Source organism: Lepidochelys kempii, chromosome 28, assembly GCF_965140265.1.
Source record: "Lepidochelys kempii isolate rLepKem1 chromosome 28, rLepKem1.hap2, whole genome shotgun sequence".
Taxonomy (NCBI): domain Eukaryota; kingdom Metazoa; phylum Chordata; order Testudines; family Cheloniidae; genus Lepidochelys; species Lepidochelys kempii.
In genome coordinates, this window is record NC_133283.1 from 859,401 (window position 1) to 877,834 (window position 18,434).

At 49.7% G+C, this 18,434-nt stretch overlaps 1 protein-coding gene across 7 annotated transcripts in view; it reads left to right on the forward strand.

Moving 5' to 3' along the window:
* Positions 1 to 15,192: 15,192 nt before the first annotated feature.
* The window catches only part of CHD3 (chromodomain helicase DNA binding protein 3), a 61,868-nt gene continuing 58,626 nt past the window's right edge, over positions 15,193 to 18,434 (forward strand). For all 7 annotated transcript variants that reach the window (XM_073326778.1, XM_073326780.1, XM_073326782.1 and 4 more), the window contains exon 1: positions 15,193 to 15,730. In XM_073326778.1, the coding sequence (XP_073182879.1) occupies positions 15,532 to 15,730 (199 nt within the window). In that variant the 5' untranslated portion in view covers positions 15,193 to 15,531. The remainder of the gene's footprint in view (positions 15,731 to 18,434) is intronic.

The window sequence follows — 18,434 nt, forward strand, 5'->3', positions numbered from 1 at the left end:
ATTGAACAAAACAGGCTCCAGGACCGACCCTTGGGGCACTCTGCTTGATACCAGCTGCCAACTAGACATGGAGCCATTGATCACTACCCGTTGAGCCCGACAATCTAGCCAACTTTCTATCCACCTTATAGTCTATTCATCCAGCCCAGACTTCCTTAACTTGCTGACAAGAATACTGTGGGAGACCGTGTCAAAAGCTTTGCTAAAGTCAAGGAACAACACGTCTACCGCTTTCCCCTCATCCACAGAGCCAGTTATCTCGTCCTAGAAGGCAATTAGATTGCCCTTGGTGAATCCATGCTGACTGTTCCTGATCACTTTCCTCTCCTCTAAGTGCTTCAGAATTGATTCCTTGAGGACCTGCTCCATGATTTTTCTGGGGACTGAGGTGAGGCTGACTGGCCTGTAGTTCCCAGGATCCTCCTCCTTCCCTTTTTCAAAGATGGGCACTACATTAGCCTTTTTCCAGTCGTCCGGGACTTCCCCGGATCGCCATGAGTTTTCAAAGATAATGGCCAATGGCTCTGCAATCACATCCGCCAACTCCTTTAGCACTCTCAGATGCAGCGCATCCAGCTGCATGGACTTGTGCTCATCCAGCTTTTCTAAATAGTCCCGAATCACTTCTTTCTCCACAGAGGGCTGGTCACCTCCTCCCCATGCTGTGCTGCCCCGTGCAGTAGTCTGGGAGCTGACCTTGTTCGTGAAGACAGAGGCAAAAAAAGCATTGAGCTTTTTCCACATCCTGTCACTAGGGGACAACACTTTCCCTGACCTCCTTCTTGTTGCTAATATACCCGTAGAAACCCTTCTTGTTACTCTTAATATCCCTTGCTAGCTGTAACTCCAAGTGTGATTTGACCTTCCTGATTTCACTCCTGCATGCCTAAGCAATATTTTTATACTCCTCCCTGGTCATTTGTCCAAGGTTTCACTTCTTGTAAGCTTCTTTTTTGTGTTTAATATCAGCAAGGATTTCACTGTTAAGCCAAGCTGGTCACCTGCCATATTTACGATTCTTTCTACAGAGCTGGGGCCAAGCCCTTCCTGGCTATATACGTTTGAGGGGATGCTCTTTAACTATCCTGCCCTGGTTTCTGCTAACAGCTCCTTTAGTGCTAACTCTATGCTAGCAGTTTTCAAACTGTGGGTTGCGACCCAGTACTGTCGCAAAATGACAGGTTTCAGAGTAACAGCCGTGTTAGTCTGTATTTGCAAAAAGAAATAACACGCATCCGATTAAGTGAGCTGTAGCTCACGAAAGCTTATGCTCAGATAAATTGGTTAGTCTCTAAGGTGTTGCAAAGTGTAAGTCACTGGGTCTCAGTGGCTCTGGCCAGCCCTGCTGACCGGGCCATTAAAAGTCCCGTCAGCGGTGCTGCCCAGCTAAGGCAGGCGAGTCCATACCTGTTCTGACACCACGCTGCGCCCCGGAAGCAGCCAGCAACAGGTCCGGCTCCTAGGCTGGGGGGCCATGGGGCTCCGCGCGCTGCCCCCACCCCGAGCACTGGCTCTGCGCTGGCCAATGGGAGCCTGGGGGGGCGGTGCCTGCGGGAGAGAGCCACATGCAGTTGCTTTGCGTGCCTCCGCCTAGGAGCCGGACCTGATGCTGGCTGCTTCTGGGGCGCAATGCGGTCTGTGGTGCCAGGACAGGCAGGAAGCCTGCCTTAGCACCCGCACTGCGCTGCTGTCAGGGAGCTGCGGGAGGTAAGTCTGTGCCCCAATCACCTGCCCCAGCCCTGAGCCCCCCCAAACCCAGAGCCCCTTCCTGCACCCCAAATCCATCATCCCTGGACCCACCCCAGAGTCTGCACCCCAAGCCCAGAGCCCTGACCCCTTTCCACACCCCAACACGCAGCCCTGAGCCCCCGCAACCCAGAGCTCCCTCCTGCACCCCAAACCCCTCATCCCTGGCCCCACCCCAGAGCCTACACCCCCAGCCCAGAGCCCTGATCCATTCCCGCACCCCAACCCCCTGCCCCAGCCCAGAGCCCCCTCCCACACCCTGAACCTCTCATTCCCGGCCCCACCCTGCAGCCCTCACCCCTGCATCCCAACCCTCTGCCCCATCCCTGAGCCCCTCCCACACCCCGAGCCCCTCATCCCCAGCTCCGTTGGGTCATGGGCATCAACAATTTTTTTCAACTGGGTCGCCAGAAAAAAAAGTTTGAAAACCAGTGCTCTCTGCACTCAGGCAGGACAATATCCCACCTATCCACTGAGGTGCATATGGTATTTATTAAGAAATAATATATTTCCCAGTTCTCCACAGGAGTAGGAACACGAACCAATGGAGGGGCAGGATCTCACTCACACCAGCGTTGATCTGGACACCGATGGGAAAAGTTACTACAAATTGATGCTGGCGTATCAGGGTCGGATGAGCTGTGAGTGGAGCAGAAAGCACTATCGGTGATGCTTTGTGGTTTCGGATGAGGGCCGGTAGGTGTCACAGCAATGGGACAGAAAGGGATCAGGGATGCAGGGTCACGGATTTGCAGGGTGAGTCCCAATCGCTCTGGTAGAGACTTTGCCCCCTTAGGGAGCGATGGAACCAGAGACCCAGGGCAGCTGTTGCAAAGGGGCCTTTCGGTTAGTCTGGGAAAGCCAAGTTTTGCTCAGAGTCTGCGTTCATAGAATAACAGGGTTGGAAGGGACCTCAGGAGGTATCTGGTCCAACCCCCTGCTCAAAGCAGGACCAACCCCAACTAAATCATCCCAGCCAGGGCTTTGTCAAGCCAGGCCTTAAAAACCTCTAAGGATGGAGATTCCACCACCTCCCTAGGGAACCCATTCCACTGCTTCACCACCCTCCCAGTGAAAAAGTTTTTCCTAATATCCAACCTAAACCTCCCCCACTGCAATTTGAGACCACTTCCCCTTGTTCTGTCATCTGCTACCACTAGATCCATCCTCTTTGGAACCCCCTTTCAGGTAGTTGAAGGCAACTATCAAATCTCCCCTCACTCTTCTCTTCTGCAGACTAAACAACCCCAGTTCCCTCAGCCTCTCCTCATAAGTCATGTGTTCCAGTCCCCTAATCATTTTTGTTGCCCTCCGCTGGACGCTTTTCAATTTTTCCACATCCTTCTTGTAGTGTGGGGCCCAAAACTGGACACAGTACTCCAGATGAGGCCTCACCAATGTCGAATAGAGGGGAACAATCACATCCCTCGATCTGCCGAATCACCTTGCGTTCTTTTCCAAAGTGTCCTGGAGCTCATCTTCAGTTCCTGAGACTTCATTCGTACCAGCCCATCCCTTACCCCTGTGTCCCAAAGGAGACATTAAACACTTCACACCCAGCAAGTGGGGAAACCGAGTCATGCATAACGTTCCTAAATATATTACAGAAATGCCCATATTCTCCACACACAATCCTCTCTGATCCGCGTGACTCACGCGGAGAAGTCAGCCGGGCAGCACTCAGTCTTGGGGTATTTCTACACCAGAGCCAGAGGTGAAATTACTCTGAGCTAAAAACAGAGGTGTAGTTGCAGCAGTGGCTAACCACTCCAAGTACAACCCTGTCTGAAACCTTTGGAACATACTTGGGCACCATCGTGGCTACACACCTATTTTTAGCCCTTTAACTCAATTACAGCTAGTGCAGGTATGTCTACCTGAGTTGGGAATTACACTTCCGGCTCCAGTGTAGACGTGCCCGTAAAGACACAGTGTCACCAAGCCAAGCATTCAAAGATTCTGCATCCGACCCCTGAAAACCACAATATTGGCTTAAAATCCATGAGCTTGTTAAAAAATAATAAATCTGGGATTCTTCCTATATTTCCTTCTGGTTTTTGACCCTCTTAGGGATTGAAACCCTTTCAGTACCATGCCCTATGTATGTGTTTTTGTCATGGTCCAAATTTCTTGGTCAAGGTCCAGACTCCCGAGAAAATAATAATAATAAAAAATAATAAGAATCATAAGGAAATAGAAAGATTTCAGGGTCTGTTCAAAAGCATCTGGTGATCCAAATTTGGCCCGCGGTCTGCCTATTGACCACCTCTGCTCCAAGAGGCCAATCTGTTGCATTCAACAAAGAGGAGATGAAGGGGTGACGTGATCCTGGTCTCTAAGTACCTACACGGGGAACAGAAATGTGACGATAGAGGGCTCTTCAAGCTAAGGTCGAACAAAAGCTAGAAGTGGAAGCCAGACAAATTCAGAGTGGAAATAAGGTGTCAATTTTTTTTAGCAGGGAGGAGAATTAACCATGGCAACAATTTACCACAGGTCATTGTGGATTCTCCATGACTGGCAATTTTTCAATCAAGGTCTCTGGATGTTTTTCCGCAAGACCTGCTGTAGTTCAACCAGGGATGAATTCAGGGTAGCTCCATGGCCTCTGTTATAGAAGGTATAGATGATCACAATTGTCCTTTCTGCCCTTAGAATCTAGGAAGTGATGAAAAATTTCCAAATTTTCTCCACCAACATGAAGCGTAGAAATTTCATTTTAAAAAGAGAAATCATGTGACTTCGGGAGCCGGAGCCTTACGTGAAAAAAACCACCAACAGGGCGAGACTCGTTGGCTGAGCAACGTTCAGTCCTACATTCGATAGCGCTTCTCTGTTTGGCTGCTTGTAATGCAGTCGTTTTTGAAAACTGCATCCGATCAATTCCAAAGTGTCAGGGCCTGTTCGAGGCGTCCATTGGCAGAACGCCCTTTTGATGTGGGTGAAAATCATCAGACTGGAAAACCCGGATGTCTACTCAGATCAGGTCCTCAAAGAGCTTGCTTGGGGCTGCATGCAAAGGAAACCCCCCCACCCTCCCTATTGCCTATACAGACCACAGGCAATGAGAAGAAGGAGAAGTAAGTCTCTAGCTGGGATGGTTGTGAAACAATCCTTCAAAATGTGACCCAACTGTTACCAATGCAGGGAGACTGCCTGAGTCTGCAGAGAGCCTGAGCCCATCTCTCTGAGAATGGGGTAACGGCCCTGAAAATAATTGACACAGCGAGTCCTGCTTGAGTCTGCAGAGAACCTGAGCCCCATCCCCTGCCATGGGGCTCAGTGATCAGCAGGAGAGAAAGCAGCAGGCTTGACTCACTCTGCCACCCAAATAGATACCCTCTGGTGAGGAGAAGGGACCTCCACTGTGCCCAGGAGGAAAGAGTGTGCCGCTTATGTTCCTGGGGGTGAGGTAGCAGGCTCATGCCTCTTTGGGAGGTGAACTGCCACTGTAAATGGGGTGGATCATGACCACTCTGGAGCCCCAGATCACCTTCATTAAGCCCTGCAGGGAAAGGACGAAGTGGGTAGCGATTGCTTCTGAAAATGTCTGAACAGCTGAGCCAGAGCTCGGCAAGCAGAAGTCGGAGTTGCAGGGAAGGATCAATTATGAGGAGTGTGATTGCTCATCATCTCCTGTAGGGAGCAAGAGTGGAGGAAGTCAACGGATCCGGGGGGGGCAACGAAACCCACCATCTGGGATCTCCCAAGCTGGCGATCACACCAATAGACCTTGCGGGCCCTGCGGGAGGGAGGGAGGGAGGGCAGGCTACCCACACAGGGACATCTGCTCCACAGAGACACTTGCAAAGAATAACCAGGCCCAGAGCGTGGGAGAGAAACATCTGTTCAGCACTCTGGGGACCACCCGGAGAAAGGGGAGGAGGGGAGGTTAGACAGGAGCCAGGCGAGGCCGCCGGTGGCAGGGCTCTGAGCAGTGTAACCTCTGTGATGACTGGGCTCGTGCGATAATTGCTCAGTGGGTGTTTCTGTCTCAGTGAACGGCAGCCGGGCTCCCTGCCCACTGACCTGTGTCTGTCTGCAAAGAGACAGCTCTGTGAAGGGGAGAAAAAAAAAATCCCTCGCTGTTCAAAATGTGGCGAGGAGCCCTTACATCTCCCAGGCATGCGTCTGTCTGGCTCACTCTCTCTCTATCTGCTTCCCCCTGGCCATCTTTCTACCACCTTTCCAGGTTTTATTGCCACAAGGCAGCATCTGGCAGGGGACGTTTTTTCTCCGACGTACAAGACAAGTGATGTATGTAAGATCCAAGCCCCCAGCCGAGATGAGAATATGTTTTCTGCCTGGGTGTGATGAGGAATCAACCCACTTTCTTTTCGGCCCCAGTCATCTGAATATCACAAGTCGGGCCCTCAAAATCATGTGATTGGCTTGAAAAAATCATGAGACTTTGAAAAATAATACATTTGGGGTCTTCTGATGGGCCTTGTGAGTTTTGAGCCATTGTGTGTGTGTGTGTGCGTGGGGGGGGGGATGGTTTCAAGTTTTTTCCCTCGCTGACGAGAGCTAGAAATGTATGATTTTTTTTTTCTGTTTAAGCGAAAGCTGTGATTCTCGCAGAATCACGTGACTCCGGGAGCTTTAAGAAAAAACCATCAACGATTGGCAAGGATGAATGGAGCCTCACGATTCTCCCAGCTGGCAGGGAAGGCTGTGATATCAGCTCCATTTTGCAAATAAGGAAACTGCAGTCTGGAGAGATTAGCAACCATATTTTCAAGTGTCCTCTAATTATGGGATACTTGAGATTACTTAGACCTGATTTTCAGAGGCTCACAACTCCACAGAGAGCTGGGGTTGCCGAGCATCTCTGAATAGCAGGCCCTAAAATCCTTAAATCTGTCCCCTAAGAATCGAGGGAATCACAAATTTGGAAAAATCTCTCTTGAGTTATTTGTCTACGGTGACACATAAAGTGACATATGCTTAGGAAAGACGGTGTAGCAGTGATGTAAGACATGGATGTGGCAAGAGGATGTCACATGAATTAGAATTCACTGACACAAAACTTTAATTAGGTTGCCCTGCGGTATTTTGTGCCCTTCCGGAACGTCAAGTTCAGCAAAACTCAAACCTCTGAAAACTAGGCAATACAGAGTCAAGGTACACGCCGACACAACCTTAACTCTGCCCTCTTTCAGCACTGCCCGATTTACCCATAATTCTCATAGTTGCACTGTGCCTTCCCAGATAGTGCGTGTAGGAAGATTCTGGGTCATACCAATGGTCCATCTAGCCCAGTATCGTCTTTCGACAGCGGCTGGTGCAAGACGCTTTGGAGGGAGTGAACAGAACAGGGTAATTATTCCTCCTCCTCATATCTTTTTTGAGATGGGGTGACCAGAACTGCACACAATATTCAAGATGTGGGACCATACATAGTGGCATGATGATATTTTCTGTCTTCTTATCTATCCCTTTCCTGCATGGAAACTTTTTTAAAAACACCATAATAGAGGCTCTTGTGACAGTTCAGCTATATTCACCTCTTGGACCAGATCCTGTGCTCCACTTAAGACTAGATCAAGAATTGCCTCTCTCCTTGTGGGTTCTAGGGACTAGCTGCTCCATGAAGCAGTCGTTAATGGTGTTGAGCAATTTTATCTCTGCATCCCATCCTGCGGTGACGTGTTTCCAGTCAATAAGGGGATAGTTGAAATCCACCATTATTATTGGATTTTCTGTTTTTGTAGCCTGTCTAATCTCCCTGAGCATTTCACAGTCACTTGGGGAACAGGGCATGTGACAACTGTAACAGAATTAAATGCCTTCTCTTTTCTAAAGCACAGCTTGTTTTTAGGTGATCTGTATCGAACAGGCCAATGATGGCCATCAACTGAATATCCACCTCCAGGACCTCGCTAGATATCTATCCAGGTGGCTCCCCTGCAGACTAAATCCTTCTGGGATTTGTCACGATGCCGATGCTGTTCTGAACAGGAGCTCCCTATGCCTGTTCTGCACTCAGACACTGAGCCTGCTCCCCAGAAACAACCCCATACTTGCTACATTTTACAATCCCTTCAGCAAAGCTCTCAGCCGTGGCTTCTTAGTAGGGATGAAGAGCAGCTGGTTAGCACCGGCACATCCAGATGCTGCCCAGCCTGGTGACACTGACTGGGGCCCGAGAGACTCCCCTCCTTCCTCTTTAGGGAATCGTGGTTCCTTTGAGCCATGGGGAAGCCCCGGGTCTAGTGCGGTGACAAAATGCAATTTGAAGGGCAGACGTGTCTATTGGCTTGGAGCTGCCAGGCCCGTCACTTCAGGGAGAGTACATCCCATCTGTGAGACAGACAGCAGAGAGTCATCTGATGACATGGACTTTAGCGCACGAAAGCTTATGCTCAAATAAATTTGTTAGTCTCTAAGGTGCCACAAGGACTCCTCGTTCTTAGAGCCAAGAACGCCGCTTTTGCTTGCCTGACTCCCAGCACGTGCTTTTCATCAGGATTTAGTATTGTGCCAGGCCGGGAAGGGGGTCAAATGGTTCTGAGCTTGACTCCTGGACAACTCCGCCACCACCGATGAGCGTCCCCCTTACAGCTATGGCAGTCACTGGCATGGAAAAGTGATGTTAGGGAAATGTTCTGTGTATTTTTAGCTGCTTTCGGGATGATTTAGCAACTGGAAACAAGGAGGAGAGCCAGCATCACATAACCAGCCAGCTCTCTATGGACCTCAGCGTGGGAACCACTGCGCTAGGCACTTTACAGACCTGCAAAGGAGCCATACGTCCTCGATTAGTGTGATAGCACCGACTGGAATCAGAGCTCCATTGTACAAATGCATAGTAAGAGACAGTCCCTACAATCGGAATAGACAAGGCAGACTAACTAGGTTTAAAATTAAGTTTGATAAATTGAGGAACAGGGTGATATCACTGGGGTGGCCTGTGATAGCAGGAGACTGGACTTGATCCAGAAGGTGATCAGGAACAGTCAACATGGATTCACCAAGGGAAAGTCATTCCTTACCAACTTGATTGCCTTCTATGATGGGATAACTGGCTCTGTGGATATGGGGAAAGCGGTGGACGTGATATATCTTGACTTCAGCAAAACTTTTGATACAGTCTCCCACAGTATTTTTGCTAGCAAGTTAAAGAAGTATGGATTGGATGAATGGACTATAAGGTGGATAGAAAGCTGGCTAGATCATCGGGCTCAACAGATAGTGATCAACGGCTTGATGTCTCGTTGGCAGCCGGTATCAAGCGGAGTGCCCAAGGGGTCGGTCCTGGGGCCAGTTTTGTTTAACATCTTTATTAATGATCTGGATGATGGGATGGATTGCACCCTCAGCAAATTTGCAGATGACATTGAGCTGGGGGGTCGGGATAGGGTCCAGAGTGACCTAGACAAATTGGAGGACTGGGCCAAAAGAAATCTGATGAGGTTCAACAAGGACAAGTGCAGAGTCCTGCACTTAGGACAGAAGAATCCCATGCACTGCTACAGGCTGGGGACCAACTGGCTAAGAGGCAGTTCTGCAGAAAAGGACCTGGGGATTACAGTGGATGAGAAGCTGGCTATGAGTCAGCAGTGTGCCCTTGTTGTCAAGAAGGCCAACGGCATATTGAGCTGTATTAGTTGAAGCATTGCCAGCAGATCAAGGGACGTGGCTGGGATGATTTAGTCAGTGTTGATCCTGCTTTGACCAGGGAGTTGGACTAGATGACCTCCTGAGATCTCTTCCCACCCTAATCTTCTATGATTCTAAGGTCGCTTCCAGTCCAATATGTGTCCATTGGTCACCTGACAGGTGAGTGGCAGCAAATGCATTCGACCCCTGGACTCCAGGCAATTTACAGTCTAAGCTGGCATGAACAGAATTTTCACAAGACGGGGCCTAGTCAATCCTTCATCTCTTGGATGAGATGTGTCCTGGTTGACAAGCGCCAAATGTACAGACAAGGATGCAGTCTACAGATGTGATGCCAAAGAGTTGTCAGCTGAGGATGAATTTTTGGTCCAGATTCAAATCCATAATCAAGAGGCAAATAAAACCCCTGTAGCCCGACCCTGATTATCTGTGCCATCCCGTTTCTTTATCCCTAACCTATGCTGCTTGCTTGGGTGTTCAGAATACCCTTAAATATTGCTGTTCTGCTTTTTAAAAATGGCGGGCAACCTTGCACGTATTTTTAAAATTTATTTATGCACTTTTAATAGAAAGGTCTTTCACTATGTTCTCAAAAGAAGCTGCTTTGGAACGACCCTTTGGTTGATCTACCTGGGGCTTCCCAGTGAAAATGGTCACACAAAGGGAAATGAAGAATGAATCTCTCATCTGCTTGACCAGTGGTAGCCTCTCACTGGAAAAAGAGAAACAGCCCAGCCATCGAGGAATGATTCAAAGAAATATGGGAGATTTGTGATTATGGAAAAATTAACACACCAATTATGTATCCAGCAAAATAGACAGAGAGATAGATAGATACTTAGATATCTGGTTAACATTTATTCAGTACTCAAAGTACATTCATTTGCAAAAAAAAAAAAAAAAGAAAAAAAAAGAAAAGCACACCCTGTTCAATTTTTTTGAATATTAACATTAGACAGACATACCTGGTTATTGGTGCTTTCTCTGTAGTATGGTGACACCTTGTTAAATAAAAAGATCTGATGACTATATTCCTGTGTAATGTCTCTTGAACCAAAAGCTAACTGTTGTGATGATTGTCTTGTTTCTGATATTTACATGGCAAGGGTTTGCAAACTTCTTAAAATTCCCTAAATAAATAGTTTAAAGAAGAAGACGACTGCTCTGATCTTTCTGATGGTATTAATACTTAACATTTCTAGAACATCTTTACACCCAGGTCCTCAGCTGATGTAAATCAGCATAGCTCCATCAAAGTCAGTGGAAGTAACCAGTTTACACCATCTGAGACATCAACCTTTAATCTTCAGTGCACTGCATTACTGCCTAATTAATCCTCACCATGACACCAGTGTGTATTGTTACATGCAAGTAATTATCGTCATTTTTGTTTCACAGAGGGGGAAACGGTGCCATAGAAGGGCAGAGTGTTAGTGGCAGGGGTAGGAATGACGCACACTCCATGCTGAGAAGCAAAGCGGCATCCACCCGTTTCCCCAAACCTGGGCGCATCCTGGAATTTTTCCAGCTCACGGTTTTACAATCTTTCCAAAGATTATTTTTTTTAAAGTTCCAAAATTAAAAAAATACATACTGTATTTATATGGAAACCAAGTCCCAGAACAGTACCCTGAACTACCTCACTTAACTAAGATCACATCTATATGATGTTATATATATTAACATGCTATTTTTGTCAGCCTTAAAATCCACCCCTGTGCAGATGGCGAGCCCAAGGCCTATGCACCTATTAAAGCCTACTGCAAGTGAGTGACGGCTCTGTTTACTATCAGCTGTACTGCATATTACCCTGAGTAGCCCCACAGTGGAATTACTCGCTGTAGTAAATCCTATGCCATGGTAATAAACCCTAAGCCAGGATTCAGACACAGTTCTTCAGACCCTAGTCGAAAACTTAGCCCCATTATGCTGGGTGCTAAACATGTATGTAGCAGAAGAGGCAGACCCTACCTTGAAGAGCTTACAGCCTAAATAAACCAGACAGATGCGGGGACTGCAGCACAGAAAGAGAAAGTGACTTGCCCCCAATCCTGTAGGGAATGTGTGGCAGAGCTGCAAATTGGGCCCTTTTCTCCTGAGATCCCGACCTGTTTCTGACCTGCGAGACCATGCGGTGGTAAATGCTACAACTTTTCTAGTCCACGTGTGCAAAAATTAGCCGGGGTGAAACCATGGCCCGTCACTGCCAAAACTCCCACTAACTGCACCGGGCCAGCATTTTGCCCTCTGGTTCTTTAGCGTTGAACGTGGCATTCCCCCATTGTTATAGGTCGCCACACAAATTTAACATGTTATTAAAGAGAGAGAAAAAAAGCATCAGTATAGAAAACCAGTGGGGAAGAGGCCAAGGCCATGGCAGTTGTCTTGAAAGATTTTCCCAGTGCAAACAGAGCCTGAGACAGTTCCCTTGGGGTTATTACCGTCTGGGTATGGCCGTCTCGGCTCTTTGATCCTCTTGCAAGACAAAATGCGGTGGGCGAACCATTCTGATAAACACTACGACTTCTCTATTAACACTGTGCTATGTTTCTTCAGTGGTCTCCCTCTGACAGTTGCTGAGCTACAGAAAAACATCAAACAGAGATGAGAGACGGGTAAAAAAAAAACAAACCCAAAAAACAACACAACCCACCAAACCGTTCCCTGGGGAGTATAGACCAAGCCACAAACAGCCAGGGTCAAGTTGAAGAAGAGTTTCTCTTATTGTCAGAAAATGTGTGTTTTGCTCTGTGTGTATCTTTTTGTTTTTTAACAATATGATAATACCATACTAACCACCCTGCAAACATAATAAATTGGCAGCTTCGAAACCAGATGATCAGATGCCCCTTTAATTTCTTCCCCCTTTCCAGCAGCTAACCAGAGGACAAAATAAGTCAAAGATCATGAAATCAACTGCCACAAAAAAGCCCTTGTCTATTGCATTTTAAATCCAAAGAGAAAAACCCCAACCCACCCCTTTCGCCTCCAAATTCGTCCAGAACCATTGGCTTCTAGCGCTGCCAGGGAACTGTTTCAACATGAATGAATAGGATCAGCGCCCATGCTCCTGAGGGCTGTAGGGGGTGTTGAATTAAATATAAAAGGCACAGAGGGAAACATTTGGTTGGCAAGCAGTGTTTCCCTGCAGGCGATGGGCATATCCTATGTGGGTATTTATGACTATTCTGCAGGGGGAATGGAGCTGAGAATTAAACAGCATTCATAGTGGTGTGCATGCAAATCCGAACGCTTTCCTACCAGATTTAACACCACAGTTAATAGAAATACAGCACCTATGGCTAGGTTACGATTATGAAAATTACGACTGCAGTTGTAATGCAGTTAAAACTCCTTGCTGGGAGTTCTGCCTGTGTTAAAATTGCACAATCGGGTCCTACCTTCTAATGGTCACCTGTCTTGGATTCCCAACTTTTTTTTTTTTTTTTCAGATAGATTCCCCAGAAATGTTGTCCCAGAAGGCTGGCTACCTCTGACAAAGAATGCCGTAGAGTCTTCAGAGTTCAAAAGTCTTGTCTAGAACGGGCTTTATCCAGAAAATAGAGACTGCGGTTCTCTGGCCCGTATTATGCGGGAGGCCAAACTAATCTCTTCTGGACTTAAAATCTGTGAATTTTTCTCTCCTGGAATTGACAGTTGTAGAGAGAGATTACAGAGGGGAAAAATGAATAATCATCATACTTTCCCTGTAAATATTGAAGAGAAATTCTTCCCCCACCCAACCCTGGCTTGTAATTTTATTTGCTTCTTCCAGGCGTCAGAGTATTTGAAAATCAAAAAAGTTTAGAGGGTGTTTCATATTGTGCTGACATGCTTAACCGTTCCCAGGATTGGATCCATATTTAGAAAGGATTTCTCCATTTGCCTTGTGGTGTGATTAGCGGTCTCTTTTATTTTAATATACAGAAAACGAAACAAGCGGGGTATAATATGCCTGCAAAGGAAAACAAAAGGTAGAAAGATGGTTTAAAAACAAATATAAGTAGGGAACTCCAGGATCTGTTTGGATCCTCAATTAGGCCCTGATCCTACAACTGAATCTGCTAGCATAGACCAGGATTGGGGCTTTTATTTTACCTGCTATATTTTTTGAGTTGGTGAGGATAGTCCTAGAAACCTAGATGCATTTGAAAAGAAGATGGAATCAGAACAGGACTGCATCCCTTATTCCTATAGGAGGGGTTCCACAGCTTTCATTTTGCGGGGGTGCAGGTGGGGAAAGGGTATTTGAAATGCAGGTATTTTAAAGCTACAGGAGACTGTATTCCTTCAACATTTACTTTAGGAGCTCCCTGATTTTAAGGGACACAACCAAGCGGCCGATGAGAAGAAAAATAATTAAGCTTGGCATTCCCCAGTTCTAGGTCCAATTCTGTTCCTATTTCAGGCAGTTGCAGAACTCCCCCATCATCCTCATTAATATCGAAGGTCCCATCCTGCAAACAGGTACATGTGGGAGCAACTTTACCTGGGTAATCCCAAAGTTATATATATCTATAACATTTGCAGGATCGGGCTCTGTGGATGAGTGTCCAGGTTGTATTTAGGGCCCAAGCCGACACATGCTGACTATACACATCGTTATGGGGACTACCAACTGTAATAAACGTTGGCTAGGATTACTGAACCCCTATCTCGCAATCACTAGGCACCGCAAGTATGTTGAGTCGCAGACATGCAGCCAGTCACAGGATCAGGGCCCTAGAGAGTACTGTATCCCTTATATTTTTAGGAGCACCCCAATTCCATTTGCATTTTGGGGGTGGCTGTCAAGAACCTAGATGGATTTTGTGTTCCAGCTACAAGTTTAGGAAAAATTCCCCCTTCAAAAGCAGAAGCTTAAAAGAAAAATAAAATAAGGTACAAACAATTATAATATTTTGTTCCCCAATTTTATGTGGGAAAAGTTAACAACAAAGAAACAAAAAAGAAAGGACAGTGGTTTTTAATAGAAAAGCGGGGGGTTGGGGGGGGGAGAAATCTCATTCTTTTGTTTTGTTTTGTTTTTTTTGTGAGTGTGTGTGGAAAACCTTCTTGAAAAAGATATCAAGGAAAAGACAGAGTTAAATCCATCCCCACGATGTACTTCACCGAATTTGGACCATGCGTTTAAATTCTTTTTTTTTTTCCCCCCTTGGTTCTTCCTCTCTTGCCTTAAGCCTAAAGAAAAAGAGAAAAAAAAAACAAAACCCCACCACTCCCTTCTGAAGTATTTAAAAGTAAGAAAGGAAGAAAAAAAAATGAGGGCCCCCCTTCTCTTGTCTCTCACATGAACTAGTAAAGCAGGCAAAAAAAATTATATATATATATGGTGTTACTAGTATGGAACTAGTTAACCTTTAACAATTTATGCTGATGTCACACTGAGCATGAGTACTGATTAATCCCAGCCTTTTCTGTCCTCCCCCCCCGTAAAATATTTTTATTGAGGGAGGTGGGGGGGGGGAAGTATAAGAAAAAAGAAATAATTTAGAGCAGCCATCTTTGTTTTATGCAGAAATCTTTCTCTTTCAGTTCCCCCCCAGTGCCAGGAATATACAAATATTGTTCATCTATGCAATGAGCTGAGAGATTCAAACAAGCAACAATAAGGAGAAAAATTAAGAGGGGGGGTCTTTTTGTTGTTGTTGTGGCTGTTTTGGACTGATTTTGGGGGGGGCTGGGTTTTTTTGTTAACCTCAAGGAAGAGGTGTGTGTGTGGTGGGGGGGGGTGACTTAAAAATCAAGCCAGCCATTTTGTGTTTTTTTTGTTCAATAAAGAAAGGGGTGGGGGGGATTTTTTTCCCTTTTTTTTCCCTCGTGGGGGGGTCTGTTTTAAAAATAATTTAAGGGCGGCCATTTTTGTTCCTTGCTCTTGTGGCAAATATTATGCTGAGCTGCCCCCTCAGAATTTAAATATATTTTAAACCTCCCTCTCGCTTCCTCCCCCCCTTTTATATTTTTTAGAGGGGGGGAGGGGAAAAAGTTAGGTTTTTTTCCCTCTCTTTTTTTGAATTCATGGGACTTTTTCAGGCTCTTCTTTTTTTTAGTGACTGAGGTGATCTGAAGTGGGGGGGAGGATTTTTGTGTGTAGTGAAGGGGGGTTGTTCCCCCCCTTCTCTCTCTGTGTGTGTCCCTGCCCCCCCCCCCCCCAGCACCACCATGGCTTCCCCTCTGAGGGAGGACGAGGAAGAGGAGGAGGAGATGGTGGTGTCTGAGGTGGAGGGGGATGAAGAAGAAGAGGAGGAAGAGGAGGAGGAAGAAGGAGCAGGGGACAACAGCCCAGGCGACATATTCCCGCCCGCTGCTGCTCCGCGGGCACCAGCAGCATCAACTCCACCAGCAGCTGCGGCTCCTCCAGGTAAACAACCCCCCTCCCCAGAGCCGGGCGCCAAAACAGCCCCCCTCCCCCTCCAACGGCTTTGGAACTTTGGGGGGGGGCATTGTTTGTAAACAACCAACGGCTGCGGAACGTTGAGGGGCCGAGAGTTCCGACTTCCGAGGCTTCCCCCCCCCGCGGCAGCTATCCCCGTCGCGCGCGCGCCGCTGCCCAACGGCTTTGGAACGTTGAGGGGCCGAGAGTTCGCAGTTCCCCCCCGCGCTGCCCAACGGCTGTGGAACGTTGAGGGGCCGAGAGTTCACCCCCGCCTTCCCCCCGCAGGCGCGCGCTGCCCTGAGGGGAAAGTTTCCATTCCCCCCCCCTTCCCCTCTTTGGATCGTTGACGGGCCGAGAGTTCCGATCCCCCTCCCCCCTCCCGTGCGCCCGCGCTGCCCAATGGCTTTGGAACGCTGAGGGGCCGAGAGTTCAGCCCTACCCCCGCGCGCGGTCCCAACGGCTTTGGAACGTTATGGGGGGCCCCGAGAGTTTCTGACCCCCCCCACCACGCGCCTCGCGCGGTGCCTAAACGCTTTGGAACGTTGAGGGAGCCCCACCTGCCCCCAGAGATTCTAGTCCCCCCCCCCGCGTTTTGCTGGATCAGGATGGGGGGAGGGGTACAGGCAAGTCCCCCTCGACTTGGTTTTGAGGGCCCTCCCCCACCCAAAGTGGCCTCAGTGGGGCCCGATGCTCCCCCATGGATTCCAATGGAGAACAAGATTGCCCCCCCCACCCCCGAATGCGCGGTGGCCCTGATTGCTTGGGGCCTGCTGGGTGTTGGCGGGCAGGATGGGGGATGCTGGGTGTTGGCAGGAGTGGGGGGGTGCTGGGTGCCTGGCGGGCAGGACAGCTCCTGCTGGGTGTTGGCGGGAGTGGGGGTGAGCAGAACGGGGCCCACTTGGATCAGCTGGCACCGGGTGGCGTGGGGGCTCAGTAACCTGTGGGGTGGGGCCTGCTGGCATTAGGGGCGGTAGGTGTCATTTGTCTCTCTGACTCGTGGTGGTCTCCAGGGGATGGGATCTCAGGGTGTAGGGAGCAGGTGGAGATCAACACCCAACCCGACTCAGTGCCCTGTGGGATGGGCCACCATGGCTCCGGTGCCAGGGAGAGCGTTGGACTCTGGGCAGGGTGAGGGTGAACTGGGAGTGGAAGTGGCTCGGCTGTCCATGGGACAGGGCCACGGTGGTTACCTATATCTGTGTGTGGTGGTCCCTTGTGGGGCAGAGGTCAGTAGCCACCCCTCAGGCTAGAGTTACGTCACCTGTGACAGGAGTAAAGGGTGCCTTAAGGAATGAGGCCCATTCCCCTCAACAGGAGTGGATGGGTCAGGGCCAGGTTGGTGATGGCGGGAGTGGAGGGTGAGGGGAGGACGGGGTTAATGGGCTGTGGGGCCGTGGATGGGTCAGGGCCGGGTTGGCGATGGCAGGAGCGGAGGGTGAGGGGAGGACGGGGTTAATGGGCTGCAGTGGCAGTGGATGGATCAGGGCCGGGTTGGTGATGGCGGGAGTGGAGGGTGAGGGGAGGACGGGGTTAATGGGCTGTGGGGCCGTGGATGGATCAGGGCCGGGTTGGCGATGGCAGGAGCGGAGGGTGAGGGGAGGACGGGGTTAATGGGCTGCAGTGGCAGTGGATGGATCAGGGCCGGGTTGGTGATGGCGGGAGCGGAGGGTGAGGGGAGGACGGGGTTAATGGGCTGTGGGGCCGTGGATGGGTCAGGGCCGGGTTGGCGATGGCAGGAGCGGAGGGTGAGGGGAGGACGGGGTTAATGGGCTGCAGTGGCAGTGGATGGATCAGGGCCGGGTTGGTGATGGCGGGAGCGGAGGGTGAGGGGAGGACGGGGTTCATGGGCTGCGGGGCCCATGGATGGATCAGGGCTGGCTTGGCGATGGCGGGAGCAGAGGGTGAGGGGAGGACGGGGTTAATGGGCTGCGGAGCTTGTGGATGGATCAGGGCCGGGTTGGCGATGGCGGGAGCGGAGGGTGAGGGGAGGACGGGGTTAATGGGCTGCGGGGCTTGTGGATGGATCAGGGCCGGGTTGGCGATGGCGGGAGCGGAGGGTGAGGGGAGGACGGGATTAATGGGCTGCGGGGCTTGTGGATGGATCAGGGCCGGGTTGGCGATGGCAGGAGCGGAGGGTGAGGGGAGGACGGGGTTCATGGGCTGTGGGGCCTGTGGATGGATCAGGGCCGGGTTGGTGATGGCGGGAGCGGAGGGTGAGGGGAGGACGGGGTTAATGGGCTGCGGTGGCAGTGGATGGATCAGGGCTGGCTTGGCGATGGCGGGAGCAGAGGGTGAGGGGAGGACGGGGTTAATGGGCTGCGGGGCTTGTGGATGGATCAGGGCCGGGTTGGCGATGGCGGGAGCGGAGGGTGAGGGGAGGACGGGATTAATGGGCTGCGGGGCTTGTGGATGGATCAGGGCCGGGTTGGCGATGGCGGGAGCAGAGGGTGAGGGGAGGACGGGGTTAATGGGCTGCGGGGCTTGTGGATGGATCAGGGCCGGGTTGGCGATGGCGGGAGCGGAGGGTGAGGGGAGGACGGGGTTAATGGGCTGCGGGGCTTGTGGATGGATCAGGGCCGGGTTGGCGATGGCGGGAGCGGAGGGTGAGGGGAGGACGGGGTTAATGGGCTGCGGGGCTTGTGGATGGATCAGGGCCGGGTTGGCGATGGCGGGAGCGGAGGGTGAGGGG